Below are 18,974 nucleotides of genomic sequence, written 5' to 3' on the forward strand. Positions count from 1 at the left end.
TTCCTATGTGGTGGGCTTCCGATTATGATCGAAAGATCAAATCGATTCATTTTCTTATTCCAATAAAACCCTCAGCATCACTCTTGAAAAATAATCTTCTAGGGAGTCATTCTCTCAGGCCAAAAAGTCATTCTGTTTCGCCTAAATTTAGAGAGTGACCCGATTCTGGGATTCAGTTTTGGACTTTATCTGATCTCCTTAAGAACAGGTAGATGTGCACTGCTGTTGTGATTCCATGGCACACATCTGGAATACAATCCTAATGCCATGCAGAGCCAGGCATGAAAGTGGAGGATGCATCGCTGAGGTGCTTAATCTACATGCATTAGGACACAATGAAGTTGAGCTACCTCACTGTAACTTAAGGCATAACATGAATGATCTTGGCAGGCGGGCTGTATGAGCAGCTTTCTGCTAAACTCAGACTTTCTTCTTCTCCCAGTGGAAAGACTACTCAGGAAAATACATGTTGCGGTGAACAGGGGTCTAAAAAAAGGCACTTACTCACCTTAAGCATCTTAAAGACAAACATCTGGAACTTTCGGGACCACAGTACTAAAAAGTAGTCTGCCACCATGTGAAACAGTCTCAGGCTGCCATTTCAACAAGAGAGGCACTGATTTCGGGAAACAGAATGTAATGGCAAGCATTCAAACACTAACAGACAAATGATGAGGATGCCAAGCAGACAATTTCTATATGAACAAGCATTTGCAATGCAATAGGTCTCGCATTTGCGAGAGTTTAAGCTATTGGCATTGAAAATGACAATGCCTTTTATTTATATGTTTTGATAATTAACACATAAATAAAAGACATTGTCATGTACAATGCAAATAGCTTAAGCTCTTGTAAATGAGAGACCTATTCAAAGAAGCGGCCGCTATTCTCCCGGGCTGCTTAGAAAGTAAAAGCCTGCATGGTGCGCTGAATGTTGCAGGAAGGCATTACGTGCCTGCAGTAGGAGAAACTATTTAAAGAAAAAAGTGCTTACAGACTAAATAAGACATACCATGTAACAACCAAAGTAAAAGGGCCAGTCCTCATGGGAGGTTACGAATGAAGACAAGGCGGGACTAAGGAGGGACTAACAAACCTATTAATGAATCAGAAGCCAGCATTTATGAAGGACAAATATAGGTGGAGAGTGGGTGGAGCTTCTATTCCATACTCCAATACAGCATGGCTTACAGAGCTGCGCGTGCGCTGCACAGGCTCGACCTCATAAAAATGGCCCCCATTAGGGAAACAGCTAGCTAAAAATAAATGAAATATCGGTGAAATCAACAGTAAAAAACCAGCCAACTAGGCCGTAAAATCGGCCCACACACTGATCCCTCAGGCCAGTGCACGTGGCACTGCCTGATGGCCCTGCAGGCCAGTGCGACCCTGCTAACGGATTAGAATTCTCAACACCTAACACAGGGCAATTAGAGGCCCTGCCAAAGGCGGAATGCATGTCATGCAAACACGTGCAACATTAACAGCATTTATGTGGTTCTAAAATCGAGTCCAGTGCCTTGGTGTCGATGCGCTGAATGAGTTCTCCTCCATTTGGTGCAACAAAGAAGTCCATTTTTGGGCCCGGCAGGTGACACCACATCTGGCCTCCATTATCCGGTGATTGATAAGCAGGGGCTGCAGCGCACTTCCTACGTGGCACCGCGCCAGAGGCTGGAGAGCGAAAGGTGTTGGAATTTTCACTGGCAAGAGAAGAAAGACCTAGGCCGCAGAACTGCAAATGTAGGTCATTTATTTGTGAAATATAAACGGCAGAGGCAAGCAAATCTGTCTCCAATTAGCTCCTCCTGGCTCCCACTCTAAGCATGATTATCTAGGGAAATCATAATTTTTACACAAAAGGTTTTGGCATTACACTTGTGTGTAACATGAAAGGAACAAAAGCTGTTTCACGAGCCAGAGAAAGTTTGTCGGTGGAGTTCAAGCAGACGGCAGGTTGGTCCGCAAGTGGACGTCGCCATCTTTGGGAATAGCAACTTTTACAGAGGTATGTTACATTGTAGTACTATGTAAATAAAGAGCGTGACAACGGGGATTGTTTTTGGTTCTTTAATAATATTATGATGCTATTAGGAAACATTGTGTCGATTCCAGAAAACGGTCATTGGTTGTGGCAGGATTCCAACATCTAATCTTCACATAGCATCTCGAATGCATGAGAAATACAAGAAAGAACCGAGATGAGGCAGAGGCACCGTTTTAATGTTGTACAGCGCACTGAAAGTAAAAGAACGAGTGGTGCGCGCAAGCGCCACAGCGAGATGTCGGGTTTCAATTATCGCGCCCGTGTCTGGTCACGATAATTGAAACCACATGGCGGCGGTGCGGGTAACCGACACCAATAGGCCATGGGCAGAGCAATGCGCCCGCCTTTGGCCAATTGGTGCTGTCTTTGTTCAAAAGACGCACGCAAAGGCCAATAGCGTGGGGCAAAACGAAAACCATACGCACGAGCGTGTTCGATTCCTAGATTAGTTTTGAAACCCCCTACAAGAAGTCTCTCGCTGCGCGAGCAGTGCTGCGCACTGCAACGCTAGGCGCAAGGCCTAACAACCACCTTTTCACAAACCCTGAGGGAATCTACCATGAAAGCTCAGGAATCTCGAGTGTTTTTTTTCTGGCTTCTTGCACCTAGCACTCAGTGACTGCCTACACTCAGTAGCTCTCTTAAAAAAATAGAAGTGCTTTATGTTGCTTAAGCAGAAAAAAAAGATACAGAAGCATGAGCAGGAGGAAAAAGATCAGGTGGGTCCAGGGCATGCAAAAGGTTCAGTCCCTATGCACCTAGCTTTTATACATTGTTTGGAGATTATGATATGCATAGCCTGTTTCCAATCTAGAAGGCAAGGACATCCAGTGTGCAGGGGGAGGAGGGAATGAGCACCTCGACGTATTTCAAGTATAACTGGTGAAACAAAGAAAGAGAGAGATAGGTTACCAATTGGTTGTCCTGGGTAGAGTCTTAGCTTAGGATAGCCAGGTACATACTCTTCGTCCCGCACCCTGATGCTGTCCGCCTCATGTTTCACGAGGAACTGACGCTCGGCCAAGGTCAGGAACTGATCCGTGTTTTCTGTGAACACAAACCACTAGTATGTATTGCAAATCTTGAACATAGTATCAATGACTAGATAAATGAATATTTCTAATATTATCTCTATACTATTCTTTTTCAAAGATGCTTAAGCATATCCATGCAATATACTCTTACTATTACCATAGGGTGCTATTTATACAGCACAATCGTACCCAATTTGTAAAATAAAATGATCCAAGTCTAGGCCCCCTTAGACATGTCCACGCTGCTGTAGATTTTAGGGGGAGCCCACTGATTTCCCAAAAATACCCGGCCCACAAACTTATCTGCAAAAGTCTTATCTAAATGTGGTGGTGATACCTTGTTAGGGATGTCAATGTAATGCTGACTTGGCATCAGTTGTTGGCAGTGGTAAGTTCTTAATTACATGGGAGTACCCCAGGCAAATGTTCCATCCGCTAGCCCAACCACAAGAGAAGAGCCCCACTGGCCGATGTCTCCATCCCTTACCACTTCAAATTATGTAACATATGTGGAGGAAGCTTCAGATCTGTAAGAGCCCCCCACATTGCTGGCTAGGAGCTACTGAACTTTGCTTTTTGAGGCCAAACAGTTGGTGGAAATTAATGTTGCTCCTGGAACTCAGTTACAACAGTGAGAGACGGATAAGGAAAAAACTAAGTGCAGCAGTCGTTTATTAAAGCGGCATGTTGTGCAAAATTCTTCAATCTAGAGGTTGATTTCTGGATGGCATCTTGCATTTTTCAAAAGTGAATATAGTGTCATGTCTTGAATAACTTAGATGTTAACCAAAAGCCTAAAGGCCTCACACCTCAATGCCACACTATATGATTGGAATAAACTGAATATTTAGCTATGTATACAACTCTATCATACTCTATTACCATTCAATATCACAGCGGTGTAGGGTAGGTCCTGTATTGCTCTATAATAGATATAAACTTTAAAACTACTGTTTTGTAGTCCGTGCTGTACATCAATTAGTTTGCATTGTCTTTATCCAATAAAAGACACTCTCATTCCAAAATTTAGAATTTGTTTGTCCCACACTGTAAACTGGACATCTGGTTACGAAGAGAAACATTCACAAATTATATCACTGAAATCACCAGGGGGTTACCTTGCAAACAGTACTGTCTTGAATTAAGCTGATATTGAGCAGATAACAGAAAGAAGAAACACAAGCATTGGCAAAGCCAATAGGTCTCACCTAAGGAAGAGCTATTGACTTTGCCAATGTGTTTTAGCTATGTTGTACACCAGCATGGCAAAAAGGTTGTGGTGAACAGGAAAGTGGCATGGAGTGGCGTAGAGTGGAGTGTTGTGGAGTGTCATAAAGTGGCATAGAGTGGTGTGTCATGGAGTAGAGAGGAGAGTTTAGAGAGGAGTGTTGTAGAGTGGAGTCAAGTGGAGGGGAGTGAACTGGAGTGGTGTAGAGTGGAGTGATGTAGAGTGGCATAGAGTGAAGGGGTGTTGAGTACAGGGCATAGAGTGTTGTGGAACATAGTGGAATAGAGTGTAGTTGAGTGGAGTAGAGGGGCGTAGAGTGGAGGGGCGTAGAGTGGAGAGGCGTAGAATGGCGTAGCATGGAGTGGAGTAAAATGTTGTAAAGTGTCATAGAATGGAGTGGCATAGAGTGAAGTAGAGTGGAGTGGCATACAGTGTCGTGGAGTAGAGTGGAGTGGCATGGAGTAGAGTGGCGTAGAGTGAAGTGTAGTGACGTAGAGTGAAGTACAGTGGCGTAGAGTGGAGCGGTGTAGAGTAGAGTGTTATAGAGTGTTGTAGAGTGGTGTGGTGTAGATTGGAGTGGTGTGGAGTAGCATGTCGTAGAGTTTCGTAGAATGGAGTAGAGTGTCATGGAGGGTCGTAGAGTGTCATGGAGGGTTGTATCCATTTATAGGATGGATCGGCACAGAGTGCTGTGAGGTAGAGAGTGGAATTGAATATAATGTCACACAGTGGATGTTTGTGGCGTGGAGTGTCTTAGAGTGGAGCGGAGAGGCATAGAGTGCAGTGGAGTGGAATAGAGTGGCATAAATTGGATTATCATAGCGTGGAGTGGCACAGAGTACAAGGCATGGAGTGGAGTGGACTAGCATAGAGTAAAGTGTCATAGACTGGGGTGGCGTAGAGTGGAGTTGCATAGAGTGGAGAAGCGTGGAGCAGAGTGTCACAGACTGTCATAGAATGGAGTAGCGAAGAGTGGTGCGGTGTAGAGTGGAGTGGTATGGAGTGGCGTAGATTGGAGTGTTGTAGAGTAGAGTTCTGTAGAATGGAGTAGAGTGTCGTGGAGGGTCGTAGGGTGTCATGGAGGATCGTAGAGTGTCACAGAGTGGAATGCCTAGAGTGGACTGTCATAGGGTGGAGCACAGTGTGGTAGAGTGTCATGGAGGGCCATGAAGAAGAGGGTCATAGAGTGTCATAAAGTGGAGTGTGTACAGTGTCGTAGAGGGGAATGGAGTATAGTTTCACAGCATGTAGTTTCATGGAGTGGAGTGGTGTAGAGTGAGATGGCGTAGACTGATGTAGAGTCTCATAGAGTGTTGTAGAGTGGAGTGGAATAGAGTGCCATAGATTGGATTATCGAAGCGTAGAGTGGCACTGAGTAGAGGGCATAGAGTGGAGTAGTGTAAAGTAGAGTGAAGTGCCATAGAGTGGAGTGGCGTAAAGTGGAGTGACATAGAGTGGAGTGGCGGAAAGTGGAGTAGAGTGTCGTAGAATCGAGTGGCATAGAGTGGAGTGGCGGAGAGTGGCGTGGCATTCAGGGGAATGTTGTAGAGTAGAGTGTCATGGAGGGTCATAGAGTGTTGTTGAGTGGAGTGGAATGGTTTAGAATAGAGTGGCGCAGAGTGTTGTATCGTAGAGTCGTGAGAATAGCGCGGAGGGACATAGAGTGGAGTGGAGTAAAGTGGAGTGTTGTAGAGTGTTGTAGAATGGAGTGTCGTAGACTGAAGTGGAGTGGCATAAACTGGGAAAGAGTGGAGTAGGACAGCATAGAGTGGTGTGAAGCAGAGTGAAGTAGAGTGTCACAGAGTGGAGTGAAGTAGATTTAAAGGGATAGAGTGGTGTAACACAGAGAACAGTAAAGTGTCAAAGAGCGAAGTAAAGCGTCGTACAGTGGAGTGCCGTGGAGGGGAGAGCTGCAGAGTGGATTAGAGTGGGGTGGCGTAACAAAGAGTGGAATAAAGTATCATGGAGTGGCGTTATGCGGAGTTCAGTAGAGTGGTGTAGAGTGGCAGAGCGTGGCGTGGAGTGCTGTAGAGTGGAGTGGCATAGAGTGTTATGGTGTGTCATAGAGTGGAAGAAAACAAGTTACTTACCTGTAACTACAGTTATCCAGTATTGGTATCTTTCATAGATTCACATGCCTGAATCATTCCCCGTCGCCGTGGCGGGAGTCCCCGGTAAATAAAAAGTAGTGCCAAAATGTTAGTAGTAGTAGTAGGCCCAAAGAAAAGGCCTAAAGCCTATATCTTAGTAGCCTATCTACCTCATTATGCAAAAGAACCAAGAATTTGGTAACAACCAATCAGACACCAGCACCCTTCTAGAACCCTCTCAGCAGAGCCAGTTCTCCTCAGATTTTCGTAGCACAAGTGGGAAGTAAACGTCCCAAAATATATAGAACTGACTCTACGGGGAGGAGGGTGGGTGCATGTGAATCTATGAAAGATACCAATACTGGATAACTGTAGTTACAGGTAAGTAACTTGTTTTCTTATCCAGTATTGGGGTATCTTTCATAGATTCACATGCCTGAATCAGAATAGCGAGCAGTATACCAAGTATACAGTCGTTTGCGGATGGTGGGAGACTAGTGCTGATACTCCCTTGTTGCATCCACAGCTTGTTAACAAGAGGTATAAGAAAAAGAATCTTAACATTCGAAACATGCAATCTATAAAGAGAAAACAGCATGTAATGCAATAACATTAAAAATGAAAGCAAATCATTATTGTAAAACATTGCATTGTCATACCAAAAGATATCAACATATTACATTTTAAAAATATGAAAAAGGTACCTGAAGATATCTCAAAGAAACAGATGTCGCAGGACAGCTTGTCCAACTGCTGCATCGTCTCGATGCGTAGATTGGAGGCAGTAATGTCTCGTAAAAGTGTGGACATTTTTCCATGTCGCAGCACGGCAGATATTTTCTAGAGTCACACCCGCAAATAATGCTGTAGACGCTGCTACTGTTCTCGTGGAATGGGCCTTGGGTTTCCGTAACAATGGCCTGTTAGCTTTGTCATGGCAGAAAAGGATTGTAGATGCTATCCATCTGGCAATGGTGGATTTTGTCACCGCCCTTCCCAGGGTAGTTTGACCATAAGCCACGAACAATTGGTCGGACTTTCTAAGGTTCTTTGTTTTTTGAAGATAGAATTTAAGACATCTCTTGATATCGAGAGAATGTAAGGCTCGTTCCACTGGAGTAGATGGGTTAGGAAAGAAAGTTTTTAACGTCACTGGTTCATTAAGATGAAACTGTGACGGCACCTTAGGGATAAATGTTGGATTAGTTCTGAGGTGCACGTAGTCTTGAGTGAAGTGTAGAAAAGGTTCCTTTACAGTAAATGCCTGAATTTCACTCACTCGTCGAGTTGATGTTAAAGCCAGAAGTAAAGCAACCTTCCAGGTAAGGAATTTGAGGTCAGCCTTGTGGATAGGCTCGAATGGATGCTTCATTAATTGCATTAAGACTGTGTTGAGTTCCCATTCCGGTGGCGGAAGTCTGACCGGAGGAAACTCCCGGAAAAGACCTTTCATAAACTGCTTAATTAAAGAGGATGAACAAAGAGAAGGGCCATGAGCACCCTTTCTGAATCTGGAAAGTGCAGCTAAGTGGACTTTGACTGAAGGGAAAGAAAGTCCAGATCTTGCCAGGTGTAACAAATAAGGGAGGATCTGTTCTGCAGGAGCGTCCACCGGGTGCACCTGGTTTGCTTCACACCAACAGCAAAACCGTTTCCATTTTAGACGGTAAGTTTTTATCGTGCTGTGGGCTCGTGATTTCGTTAATATATCCCTACAGTCTTGAGGGATATCCAGGTCCTTAAATTCTAAGAAGTCAGGAGCCATGCATGTAAATGTAGGGACTGAGGGTCGTCTGGGTGGAGAACCTGACCTCTGTTCCTTGACAGCATTGTGGGCGTCGTGAGAAGACGGATCGGCTGGTCCTGGGATAGTAATGGAAGCTCCTGAAAACAGTATTGGCGTGGCCATCTGGGTGCAATCAAGATGAGACGACAGCCCTCCAACTTCATTTTGCGTATGACCCTAGGTATTAGAGGTATCGGGGGAAAAGCGTAAGCACAAATCCCTGACCATCGCATGGACAGGGCATTCCCCCTTGACCCCTGTTGAGGGTATCTGCTGGCATATAAGCGGCATTTCTTGTTCTCTTTTGTGGCGAACAAATCCAGTGGCGGTGTTCCCCAAGCTCTGAATACTCTGAGCACATGAGCTTGCTCTAGCTCCCATTTGTGGCAATCTGATTGGGATCTGCTGCACGTGTCCGCTAATGTATTGCAGAGACCTCTGACATGTTCTGCTCTGAGGGTTATGTTGTGGAGTGTGACCCATTCCCACAACTCCTGAGCGTCTGTGGACAGAGTTGCTGATCTTGTCCCTCCTTGCTTGTTCACGTAAAACATGTTGGTGGTGTTGTCGGTCCGAACCAGAACTGAAGAACCTGCCATCCTTGGAAGGAAAGCTTGCAGAGACAGGAAAATTGCTCGCAATTCCAGACTGTTGATGTGTTTGTTCTTGTACTCTGGAGACCATTTCCCCTGTATCTGTAAGTCTTGGAGATGACCTCCCCATCCTTCCATGGACGCATCCGTAGTGAGGACAAAGTCTGGAATCTTCTGTATGAAAGTGAGCCCTTCTGCTAAGTTGGGTATGTGGGACCACCAACGTAGAGTGCTCTTCATGCCTGAAGTGACTCTGAGGATGTCGTCGAAGGGACCCATCGCCTGCTGCCACTGAAGGTGTAACTCCTCCTTCAAGGGTCGCATCCGGAGCCGTGCCAGAGGGACGAGGTGTATTGCAGAGGAGCACATCCCTAGGAGCGACGCGAACATCCGGACAGAAACTGACCTTCTTTTGGAAATCAGGATTGCTAACTTTTGAAGAAGAACCTGCCGTTCGTGAGATAAGGATGCCTTACAGCGGACGGTATCTAGCAGAGCTCCCAGAAAAGGAAGGATCCGCCTTGGGTGTAATTGAGATTTGCTCCTGTTGACCGTAAGCCCCAAAGAGTGGAACAGACGAAGAGATGTTGTCACAGCAGTCTTGACTGAGCTTTCCGAAGGACCTTTTATCAACCAGTCGTCTAAATACGGGAAGACTTGGATTCCTTGGGATCGTAACGCTGCTGCCACTGGAGCTAGGCACTTCGTAAATATCCTTGGGGCAGATTTTAACCCAAACGGGAGCACTTTGAACTGGTAATGGGCGCCAGCCACTGTGAAGCGAAGATACTTGCGATGCTTCGGATGTATTGGGATGTCAAAGTAAGCGTCTTCCATATCCAAAGAAGCTAGAAAATCTCCCTCGTTGAGGCAACTTAGAATTTCTGCTAGAGTGACCATGCGAAATCCCTGCTTCTTGAGGAATCTGTTCAGATTGCGAAGGTCTAAGATTGGACGCCACTCCCCTGATTTCTTCTTGATGAGAAAAAAGCGGAAATAGAAACCCGTCCCCTTTTGAAGTGCAGGAACCTTCTTGATTGCGTTCTTGAGGAGCATCGTTAAAGCTTCTTTAAATAGTAAGTGAAGACGAGGGGGAGGGGGTCCCTTGGGTGGTGTGTTGGGTGGCTTGGTGACAAACTTTAAGGTATGACCGTTGTGAACCAGGTCCAGAACCCACTGGTCCGACGTAATTTCTTGCCACTTGCTCACAAAAGTTGAAATTTTCGCACCTACATGGAGGGGAAAAGGAGTGGAAGGCGCCCTGCAGAAATCATTGCTTCCTTGTGGTGTCTCTTCCCTGATTCTGCGATCTTTTTTCGTCCGCCGTGACGAGAGAAACCAGACGTGTTGGTTTGTCTGTAGGAAGATTGATAGGATTGTCGATACTGAGGCTGGTACCTATTCTGTTGGGTGTGATAACCTCCTCTGGATGAAAAGCCACGGCCTCTTGCTCCTCTGAAGGTACCTCGTTTGTACTGCAAGGAGCCCAATGATCTTGCGGTATCAGAATCGGTCTTTATTGCTTGGAGTGCGTCATCTATATGCTTTCCAAACAACAATTCGCCATCATAGGCCATATCCAATATTTTTGTTTGGATTTCTGGTCTGAACGTGGCGGCCTTAAGCCCTGGCATCTGAGAACAGCTGCCCCAGCCAACTGGCGAAAATTTGTATTTACAATATCCAGAGCACAGTCGATAGTCTCTGATGCTGCACGCTCACCCTCCAACAAAACCTTCCGAGCGTCTTGTCTGTTGTCCTCTGGGATGAGGTCAATACAGCTTGCCATTTCTGACCACATTTGGCGGTCATAACGCCCTATTATCGCCAACGAGTTGGCTGCCCTGATGGATGCAGCTGCCATCGTTGAAAATTTTTTGCCAATTAAATCCAGGCGTCGTCCTTCCCTATCCGGTGGTGTAGTGATAGGTGCTGCCGGATTCTTAGATTTTTGTTGGGCTGCCTGTGAGATAACCGAGTCTGGCCGAGGATGGCCAATGAGACAGGAAGGACTGTTGGCAGGAGCACGGTATTTTTTGTCAATCCGTGGAAGCACCGCTGGCACTGATGTTGGGTTTTTCATAATTTTTACTCCTTCCTTCCAAATGTATTCAATGATAGGGATAGCTCTTGTAACCTTTCTTGACTCCTCTTTAAAATCATGAAGAAAACAGTCAGACTGTTCAATGGTAACCGGCAAGTGGAACCTGGTCGCAGCGCGCTGCATAAGGTTATGGAACCCCCCTATATCTTCTGGAGGCGAATCAGATGGTAGAGGGGTGGGTGGCGACGGCATAGGGATTATATAAGAATCCCAAGGGTCTGCTGGGTCTGGTAGCTCACCCTCTTCAAATTCCTCCTCAGAGGTTGAATCTTGACCTTGACGCGGGTCCTGTGGAGGACCAGGCAGTTGAGGCGTTGGGGCTGGATCTTCAGGCAAAGGCAATGGGTCCGGCTGCGGCGCAGTCCGCGGAACCTGTGGAATGACTGGCTGCGGTGGAAAACGCTGTTTATAATCTGCAAGCATGGCTTGCAGGTCTTGAATTAAAGTTGGAGGCAGATGTGACATCTTGCTCTGACGAGGTTGTCTGTAGCAAGGTCTATGATGCGGAACGACTATGTCTTCCTGATAGTAATGCCCCTGATTATTGTCCTCATCATCATCGTCATCTTGACACTTGATGTCCAGTTCAGAAGGATGGCGAGCGATCCCAAAGGGCCCTTCGTCCTCGTCATCCTCATAATCATCATCCTCACCCTGCACATATTTTTCTAGCAGATGTGAGGGAGTAAGCGGTGATATATCGCTACATTCCTGCCTTTGAAAAGTCTTTAGTTGGAAACTCCTGGTGGGAATAGGAGTGGAATGAGCAGGCGCCATTGCAAATGTCGGACACTGAACAGGTAAATCTCCAGGCATTGTAGTAGAAATGGATTCCTTTGATGTTAATAGGTTTTTAGTGTCCATCGTCAACGAGGTCGTCGTCGACGGGGCTATCGTCGACGGACTTGTCGATGGGATCGTCGTCGACGGGATCGTCATCGTCGACGGGATCGCCGTCATCGACGGGATCTTCGTCGACGGAGTCTTCGTCGACGGGGTCTTTGTCGACGGGCTCGACGTCGACGGGCTCGACGTCGACGGGGTCTTCGTCGACGGGCTCGACGACGACAGGCTTTTCGCTGGCGGGATCGTCGTCGACGGGACTGTCGACGACGAGATCTTCGTCGACGCTTCTCTTTTCAACGATGAAAGCTTCGTCGATGGTATCGTCGATGCTGGCTTCGTCAACGAGGACTTCGTCAACGACACCTCAACGACGGGCTTTTTTGAGAGGATAGTAATCCTCATTGACAGAATAGGTGAGGTAATGGCCGTCGTCGAGATGGTTTCCGTCAATGAAGGATCAGACGAGGTGACAGAAATCGAAGATGGAGAGAAAGTCAGAGATTTTGAAAGGCTTTTACTCACAGTTTGTGTCCTAGCCTTGACCGCAGAATCCTGAGGAGAGTGCGCTGATTCAGAGGAAATTTTGGGACTCCTCTGAACAGAATCAGAAGTAGAATGGTGAGATTTCTGGCGCTTCTTCCCCTCACTGGAAGAGCTGTCCTGCGATCTAGCGGTCTTGCTAGAAGTAGAGGCTCTGTCATCCTCCTCAGCCGAAGAGGATTTAAGCCACAAAAGCACTTTCGCCTCCCTATCCCTAAGAGTTTTGGTAGGGAAGGTCGGCAAATCTTGCAATCTCTTGCCTCATGTTTAGGGTAGAGGCAGTAGATGCAGTCCAAATGTTGATCATCAACATGGACCCTCTTCTTGGCGCAGGTCCTGCAGGACTTAAACAAGGCCTTCTTGTCAGACATGCTGTAGCAAGTTGAAAACTGAGAGGCACTCAGGGAGACTCCCTTCCACATGACGTGCGGTGAAAATCTGAGGAGAACTGGCTCTGCTGAGAGGGTTCTAGAAGGGTGCTGGTGTCTGATTGGTTGTTACCAAATTCTTGGTTCTTTTGCATAATGAGGTAGATAGGCTACTAAGATATAGGCGTTAGGCCTTTTCTTTGGGCCTACTACTACTACTGACATTTTGGCACTACTTTTTATTTACCGGGGACTCCCACCTCGGCGACGGGGAATGATTCAGGCATGTGAATCTATGAAAGATACCCCAATACTGGATAAACTTCATAGAGACGAGTAGAGTGTGGTATAGTGTCTTGGAGGGTCATAGCGGAGAGGGTCGTAGAGTGCGATAGAGTGGAGTGGCACTGAAGTAGCATAGCGTGTCATTGAGTTGATCGGCATACAGTGTCATAGATTGGAGTGGCGTAGAGTAGAATGGAGTAGAGTGGATTGTAGTTTAGTGTCACAGAGTTGAGTTGAGTGCCGTAGAGTGGAGTAGACAAAAGTGGTGAAATGTGGAGTGGTGCCGACAGGAGTTGTGTCATAGAATGTGGTGGAGTGGAGTGGAGGGGGATAGAGTGTCGCAGAGTGGACTGTCTTAGTGTGGAGTGGCACAAAGTAGAGGGAATAGAGTGGAGAAGCGTAGAGTGTAGTGACATAGAGTGGAGTGAGTGGAGTGGCGTAGAGTGAAGTACAGTATCACAGAGTGGTGTGCCTTAGAGTGGAGGGGCATAGAGTTGTGGCATGGAGTGGAGTAGAGTATCATGGAGTGGAGTGACTTAGAGTGGAGGGGTGTAGAGTGGTGTAGTATAGAGTGAAGTAAAGTGTTGTAGAGTAGAGTAGAGTGGAGTGGCATAGCACAGAGTGGAGTAAAGTGATGTGGAGTGGCGTTGTGTGGAGTTTTGTAGAGTGGCATAGAGTGCAGTGCCGCAGAGTGGATTGTCATATGGTGGAATGTCATAGAGTGGACTGATGTAGAGAGGAGTAGAGTGTGGTAGAGTGTCTTGGAGGGTAATAGCGCAGAGGGTCGTAGAGTGTCACAGAGTGGGGTGGCATAGAGTGGCCTAGATTGAAGTGGCGTTGCGTGTCATAGAGATGATAAGTGTGTAGTGTCATAGAGTGGAGTGGCGGAGAGTGTTGTAGAGTGGAATGTCATATAGTGCCACAGAGTTGAGTAGAGAGGGGTGCTGTAGTGTGGAGTGGCATAGAGTGGAGTAGTGCCATAGAGTGTTGTAGAGTGGAGTGGAGTGGAATAGAGTGGAGTAGCGTAGAGTGTAGTGACATAGAGTGGAGTGTTGTATAGTGGAGCAAGTGGGGTGGCACAGAGTGGAGTACACTGTCATAGAGTGTTGTATCATAGAGTGTCATGTTGTAGAGTGGAGGGGCAGAGAGTAATGTGGCGTGCAGTAGAGTGGACAAGAGTGCAGTGGAATGTCATAGAGTAGATTGGCGTAAAGTGGAGTAGAGTGTCATGGAGTGACTTAGTGTGGAGGGGCCTAGACTGGCATAGCACAGAGTGGAGTAAAGTGTTGTAAAGTAGAGTGGATTGCCGTAGAGTGGAGAGGTGTAGCGTAGAATGGAGTAATGTGTTATAGAGTGGAGTGGTATAGCATAGTGGTATAGAGTGAAATGTAATAGAGTGGAGTGGCCTAGAGTGAAGTAGCATAGAGTTTCGTAGAGTGGCGCAGATTGGAGCAGAGTGTCCCAGAGTGAAGTGGCATAGACTGGTGTAAAGAGTCATAAAGTGGAGTACATGGCCTAAAGTGAAGTGGCACAGATTGCCGCAGTGTATCATAGAGTGGGATAGAGTGGAGTGGCACGAAGTGCGGTAGAGTGGAGTGTTATAGAGTGAAGAGGAGTGGCAGAAAGTATTGTAGAGCAGTATAGAGTGGAGTGGCATAGAGTGTCATACAGTGGAGTGAGGTAGAGTTGAGGGCGTAGAGTGGCGTAGCATAGAGTGGAGTAAAGTGCTGTAGAGTGAAATAAAACAAAGAAAATGGAGTATAGTGGAGTGCTGTGGAGTGGTGGGCAGCAGCCGAGTAGAGTCGAGTGGCGTAACATAAAGTGGAGTAAAGTGTTGTGGAGTGGCGTTGTGTGAAGTGGTGCAGAATGGCTTAGAGAGGCATAGAGTGTCCTAGAGTGGAGTGGCTTAGAGTGAAATGTTATAGTGTGGACTTTCGTATAGTAGAGTAGAGTGTTGTAGATTTCCATGAAGGGCTGTAGAGTGGAGGGTCTAGGAGTGCCATCAAGTGGAGTTGAGTGTCCTAGAGGGGAGCGGCGAAGAGTGCCGTCCAGTGTCATATATTGGAGTGTTGCAGAGTGGAGTAGAGTAGTAGTAGAAAATACTTTATTCAGTTATAGATAACCATCAAAGTGTACACAATAAAAATGAATTAGTACAACATACAACATATAGAACAATCACTCATGTATGAAAATGATTATAGATAGAATACACAAAACACTAAATTCATAAGGTGACAAAACATGACATAACCAGACCATATACATAAAACTAAGTCATTAAAATACATGATTCATAAAAACAATAGACATATCTAAAAATGATATATGGTTAATAAAACCTAAAATGTATTTCTTCAATCAGAGTAGCATTCTAAATGGCATCTATTATCAACTAAAATAATTCTGTAGGGGAGCATCAATAAAAAAAGCGTTAAAGTGAAGCAATAGAAACTTCAAGGTGACAGTGCATAGTGCAAAAAACGAATGTGCAAGGAGCAATCTGATTAAAATATATATATATTTATATTGAATAGCCCAACATTAGCACATCCTCAAGCGAGCAAATTTAGAATTTTAGTTTTCCTGAGCCAAACAGCTTGCAGAAACTTGCTAACCGCAAATACAATTTTTGTGGATGTATCACTTTTTAAAATCCTAAAAGCTGTCAGATGGCTTCTTGTGCCAATATTACGGCAAATGGGCACAATCCATTTGCCACTCAGAGCAGAACAACATTACATGAATCTCATCCTCATCGCTCAAACCACATGCAGGGCATGTTGCAAGATCTTGATTTGAACGCCATTTGCGTGTGAAAGATCGTAGAGGAAGAGATCCATATCGAACACGTAAAAAACAGGCTCTTTATTAGAGGCAGGGATATAAGATCTAAAAACATCTCAAATCCTGGGAATGGCTTAGAGTCTAAAAACGTGTCAATCAAAGACCTGCTGTGGCTGATAGTTAAATATCTCTCGTTTAAGTCTAGTAGCTAGCCTTTATCATCCTAAGATCGTTTTTGCGAATCACAGTTGGATCGTCCCAGTAGCTCTGCATGCCATGGAGTAGAGTGTTGTAGAGTGGAATGGAGTATAGTGTCACAGAGTGGAGTTTTGAGGAGTGGAGCGTCATAGAGTGGAGTTTTGTAGAAAGGAGTAGAATGGACTACAAAGAAGTAGGTTAGAGTGTCATAAAGTGGCATAGTGTGGATGAGTGGAGTAGTGTCATAGAATGTCGTGGAGAGGAACATAGTGTCATAAAGTGGATAATCGTAGAGTGGAGTGGCACAGAGCAGCATAGAGTGAAGTGATCCAGAGCAGAGTTACATAGAGTGGACTAGCGTGGCATATAGTCGAGTGGAGTAGAGTTGTGTCTTAAAGAGGAAGGGTATAGAGTGTTGTGGCATGGCATAAAGTGGAATGGTGTACAGTGGAGTAGAGTGTTGTGGAGTTTAGTGACGTAGAGTGGAGAGCGTAGAGTGGTGTAGCATAGAATGGAGTACAGTGTCGTATAGCAGAGGGAGTGGCATAGCTTAGAAAGGAGTAAAGTGTCACAGAGTGGAGTAGCTTTGTGGGGAGTGGCATAGAGTGGACTAAAGTGGCATAGGGTGTTGTAGAGTGGAGTGGCGTAGAGTGGAGCGTCATATAGTGGAGTGTCATAGAGTGGAGAAGCGTGTAGTGGAGGGGCCCACAGTGAAGTGGCATAGATTGTTGTAGAGTGAAGTGGCTTTGTACAGTCAACACCTGTTCATTTGACCTGTATGTAATCATATTGCTGTACCCAGCCTAAAATTGCTGGACCACCTTGTGACACGTACACCTTTTCCACCATCCTCCTTCCCTTGAATTCAAAATCAGACTTTATGTGTACACTCTCTCCACTATATCCTTTAGGCTGGATGTCACTCTGTTGTAATTTTGTAGCATGCCACTTTTCTTCAAAGACTTTTCTAGGAATTTCAGTATACATTGATCATGGATTAACCATCATATCTATTTGTATCCCATTCACATAAAATAATACTTCGGTCTATGGATCCTCACTCCTTCTTTGTCCACAATGCACAGTACAATATCCTTTGTACTGTCCTCTTGCTCAAAACATGCCACCCTGCTCCTAGACAAATCTTTGCACACTCTCGCTAAGTGACCCTTCCACCTACACTTTCAACAATCTTTGTCCATTTGACATCGCCCTTTGTCGAACCTTTCTTATTTACAGATTAACACCTTCCTTCCAATGGGTTTACAGGTGTTGCATTTCCTTCATGCACATATTAGAATCCTCTATATTTTTGCATTCGCAATTGCTGCCTGTAAGGTTGGATTCCTTGCAGCCACAACCTTTATTTCATCATCTTATTTTTGCAATGGGCTATCAATTGGTCTCTGATTATCTGATCAGTCATTGCACCAAAATTAACTTTACAGCCTACTCTCTTAATCTTGTTACCAATTGATCTACCGATTCCTGGGCTTTCTATGGTTGTGTATAAAATTCATGCCTCTGCATCACTATATTGTCTTGGTTCCCATTGTTGTGTGTCGATTTAGATACCGTATATAGGTTTCCCGATTTACGTCCTTATATAGGCACAATTCGTATTGCCCATATTTAGGCATAGAAATCCTACTCTTATTTAGGCATTATCCATGCTAACCAAATACAGGCATGGCGACCTACATCCGTTCATCTACGTCACAATGAGTTCTTGGAAAACCAGACTCTTAGCCTTTAGGACTTCCCCTTGCGCTTGGATATTGATTTCTCCAATATCTCATTTATTATGCATGAACATCTATTCCTTAGGGGTTCATTCGTGACATTGTTCTGTCCGACTTTTACGTCAATACTGGCATTCCTAAACACCTTCAAGGTATAAATATACCTTCACTTACTATGGCAAACCACGGTTCGGCTGTCTACTTGCACGACGCGGCTCACCACGGCAAGTTCAGAAAGAAGTCAAGTCCCTTCCAGACGCACTGACCAGACGCTGTCATCCTCCTCGCAGAGAATCCAGCTCCAGTGTTTCTGACTCCCCTTGCGGGGTGTTAGAGATCAAGACTCAGAAAGAGATTCCAAACCTCACTCATTCTAAGGTATGGAGCAGACTAGAACCTAGAGGGACTTTTGGCAAATCTTGGCAACTATAGCTAAACTAGACTATAGACAAACAGCACACTTAGGTTAGGTTCACTGGGGTAGAACTAGCTAGAAGCATCAGATGAGTATTAACATTTTAGCCTGTGTTATTTATGTATGTATTTTTATGAATGTCTGTCATAGCTATAAACCATGCTATTGCAGTATTATTTTATCTTACTGCTAACGCTGCACATATTTTACTTCGCATTCTGTCTTACGATTGTACCAGTTCATATCTCTTGCACGAGAAATAAGACTGTTCAATAAACCCTTTTTATTGACACGCCCGTCTATCTATTTCTGTGTAACTCTGTAGAAACGAAGCATGCACGATTGACTGAGTGAAACTGTTATCTATTGTTTCCACGATTCTGAGGTTATTCCGATTCTAAGGGAAACAAAGTTGTCATGTTTATGCGGTTGTCAGAAACGAATTTCTTCTTGTTTATTCAAGAAGTTTCTAGTGACCTCTGAGTTAGCTGGCACACACAAGTAATTAAGTTTAATGTACCCGATAGAGACATACTGACCTCAGTCCTATGTCAAAACTATAGTGTATATTATTACAATGAGCAGGGCCTATCAGGAATATAGGAACTACACTACATGGCGCCCAACGGTTTGGTAAGGCACTAATTTAACCCTAGATACTGAAGTAACTCAGTCGTGCTTTTCTCAGAGACCCCTACTCATAATACTCCATAAGACGACTGGAGTGGGTAGGGATAATATCCGCCATAGCTGAGTAGGACAAAAATCCTATGTATTAGCTGTTTGATTTGTTCAACGTTGAAGGATACAGTCTTCCAAAATATTGTGCACCTTATCTTTGTTCCGTTGAAACTTGCTCTGCAATTTTCATTAAACAATGTCCCAAAACGAGGAGCTGTACCCGACGATGT

The 18,974-nt window shown here is 45.2% G+C and overlaps 1 protein-coding gene across 4 annotated transcripts in view; it reads right to left on the reverse strand.

The window, feature by feature from the left end:
• The window catches only part of LOC146773110 (anoctamin-10-like), a 330,529-nt gene that overhangs the window by 228,267 nt on the left and 83,288 nt on the right, over positions 1-18,974 (reverse strand). For all 4 annotated transcript variants that reach the window (XM_085639951.1, XM_085639952.1, XM_085639949.1 and 1 more), the window contains one exon: positions 2,960-3,094. In XM_085639951.1, the coding sequence (XP_085496077.1) occupies positions 2,960-3,094 (135 nt within the window). The remainder of the gene's footprint in view (positions 1-2,959; positions 3,095-18,974) is intronic.

Source organism: Triturus cristatus, chromosome 12, assembly GCF_964204655.1.
Source record: "Triturus cristatus chromosome 12, aTriCri1.1, whole genome shotgun sequence".
NCBI classification, from domain to species: Eukaryota; Metazoa; Chordata; class Amphibia; order Caudata; family Salamandridae; genus Triturus; species Triturus cristatus.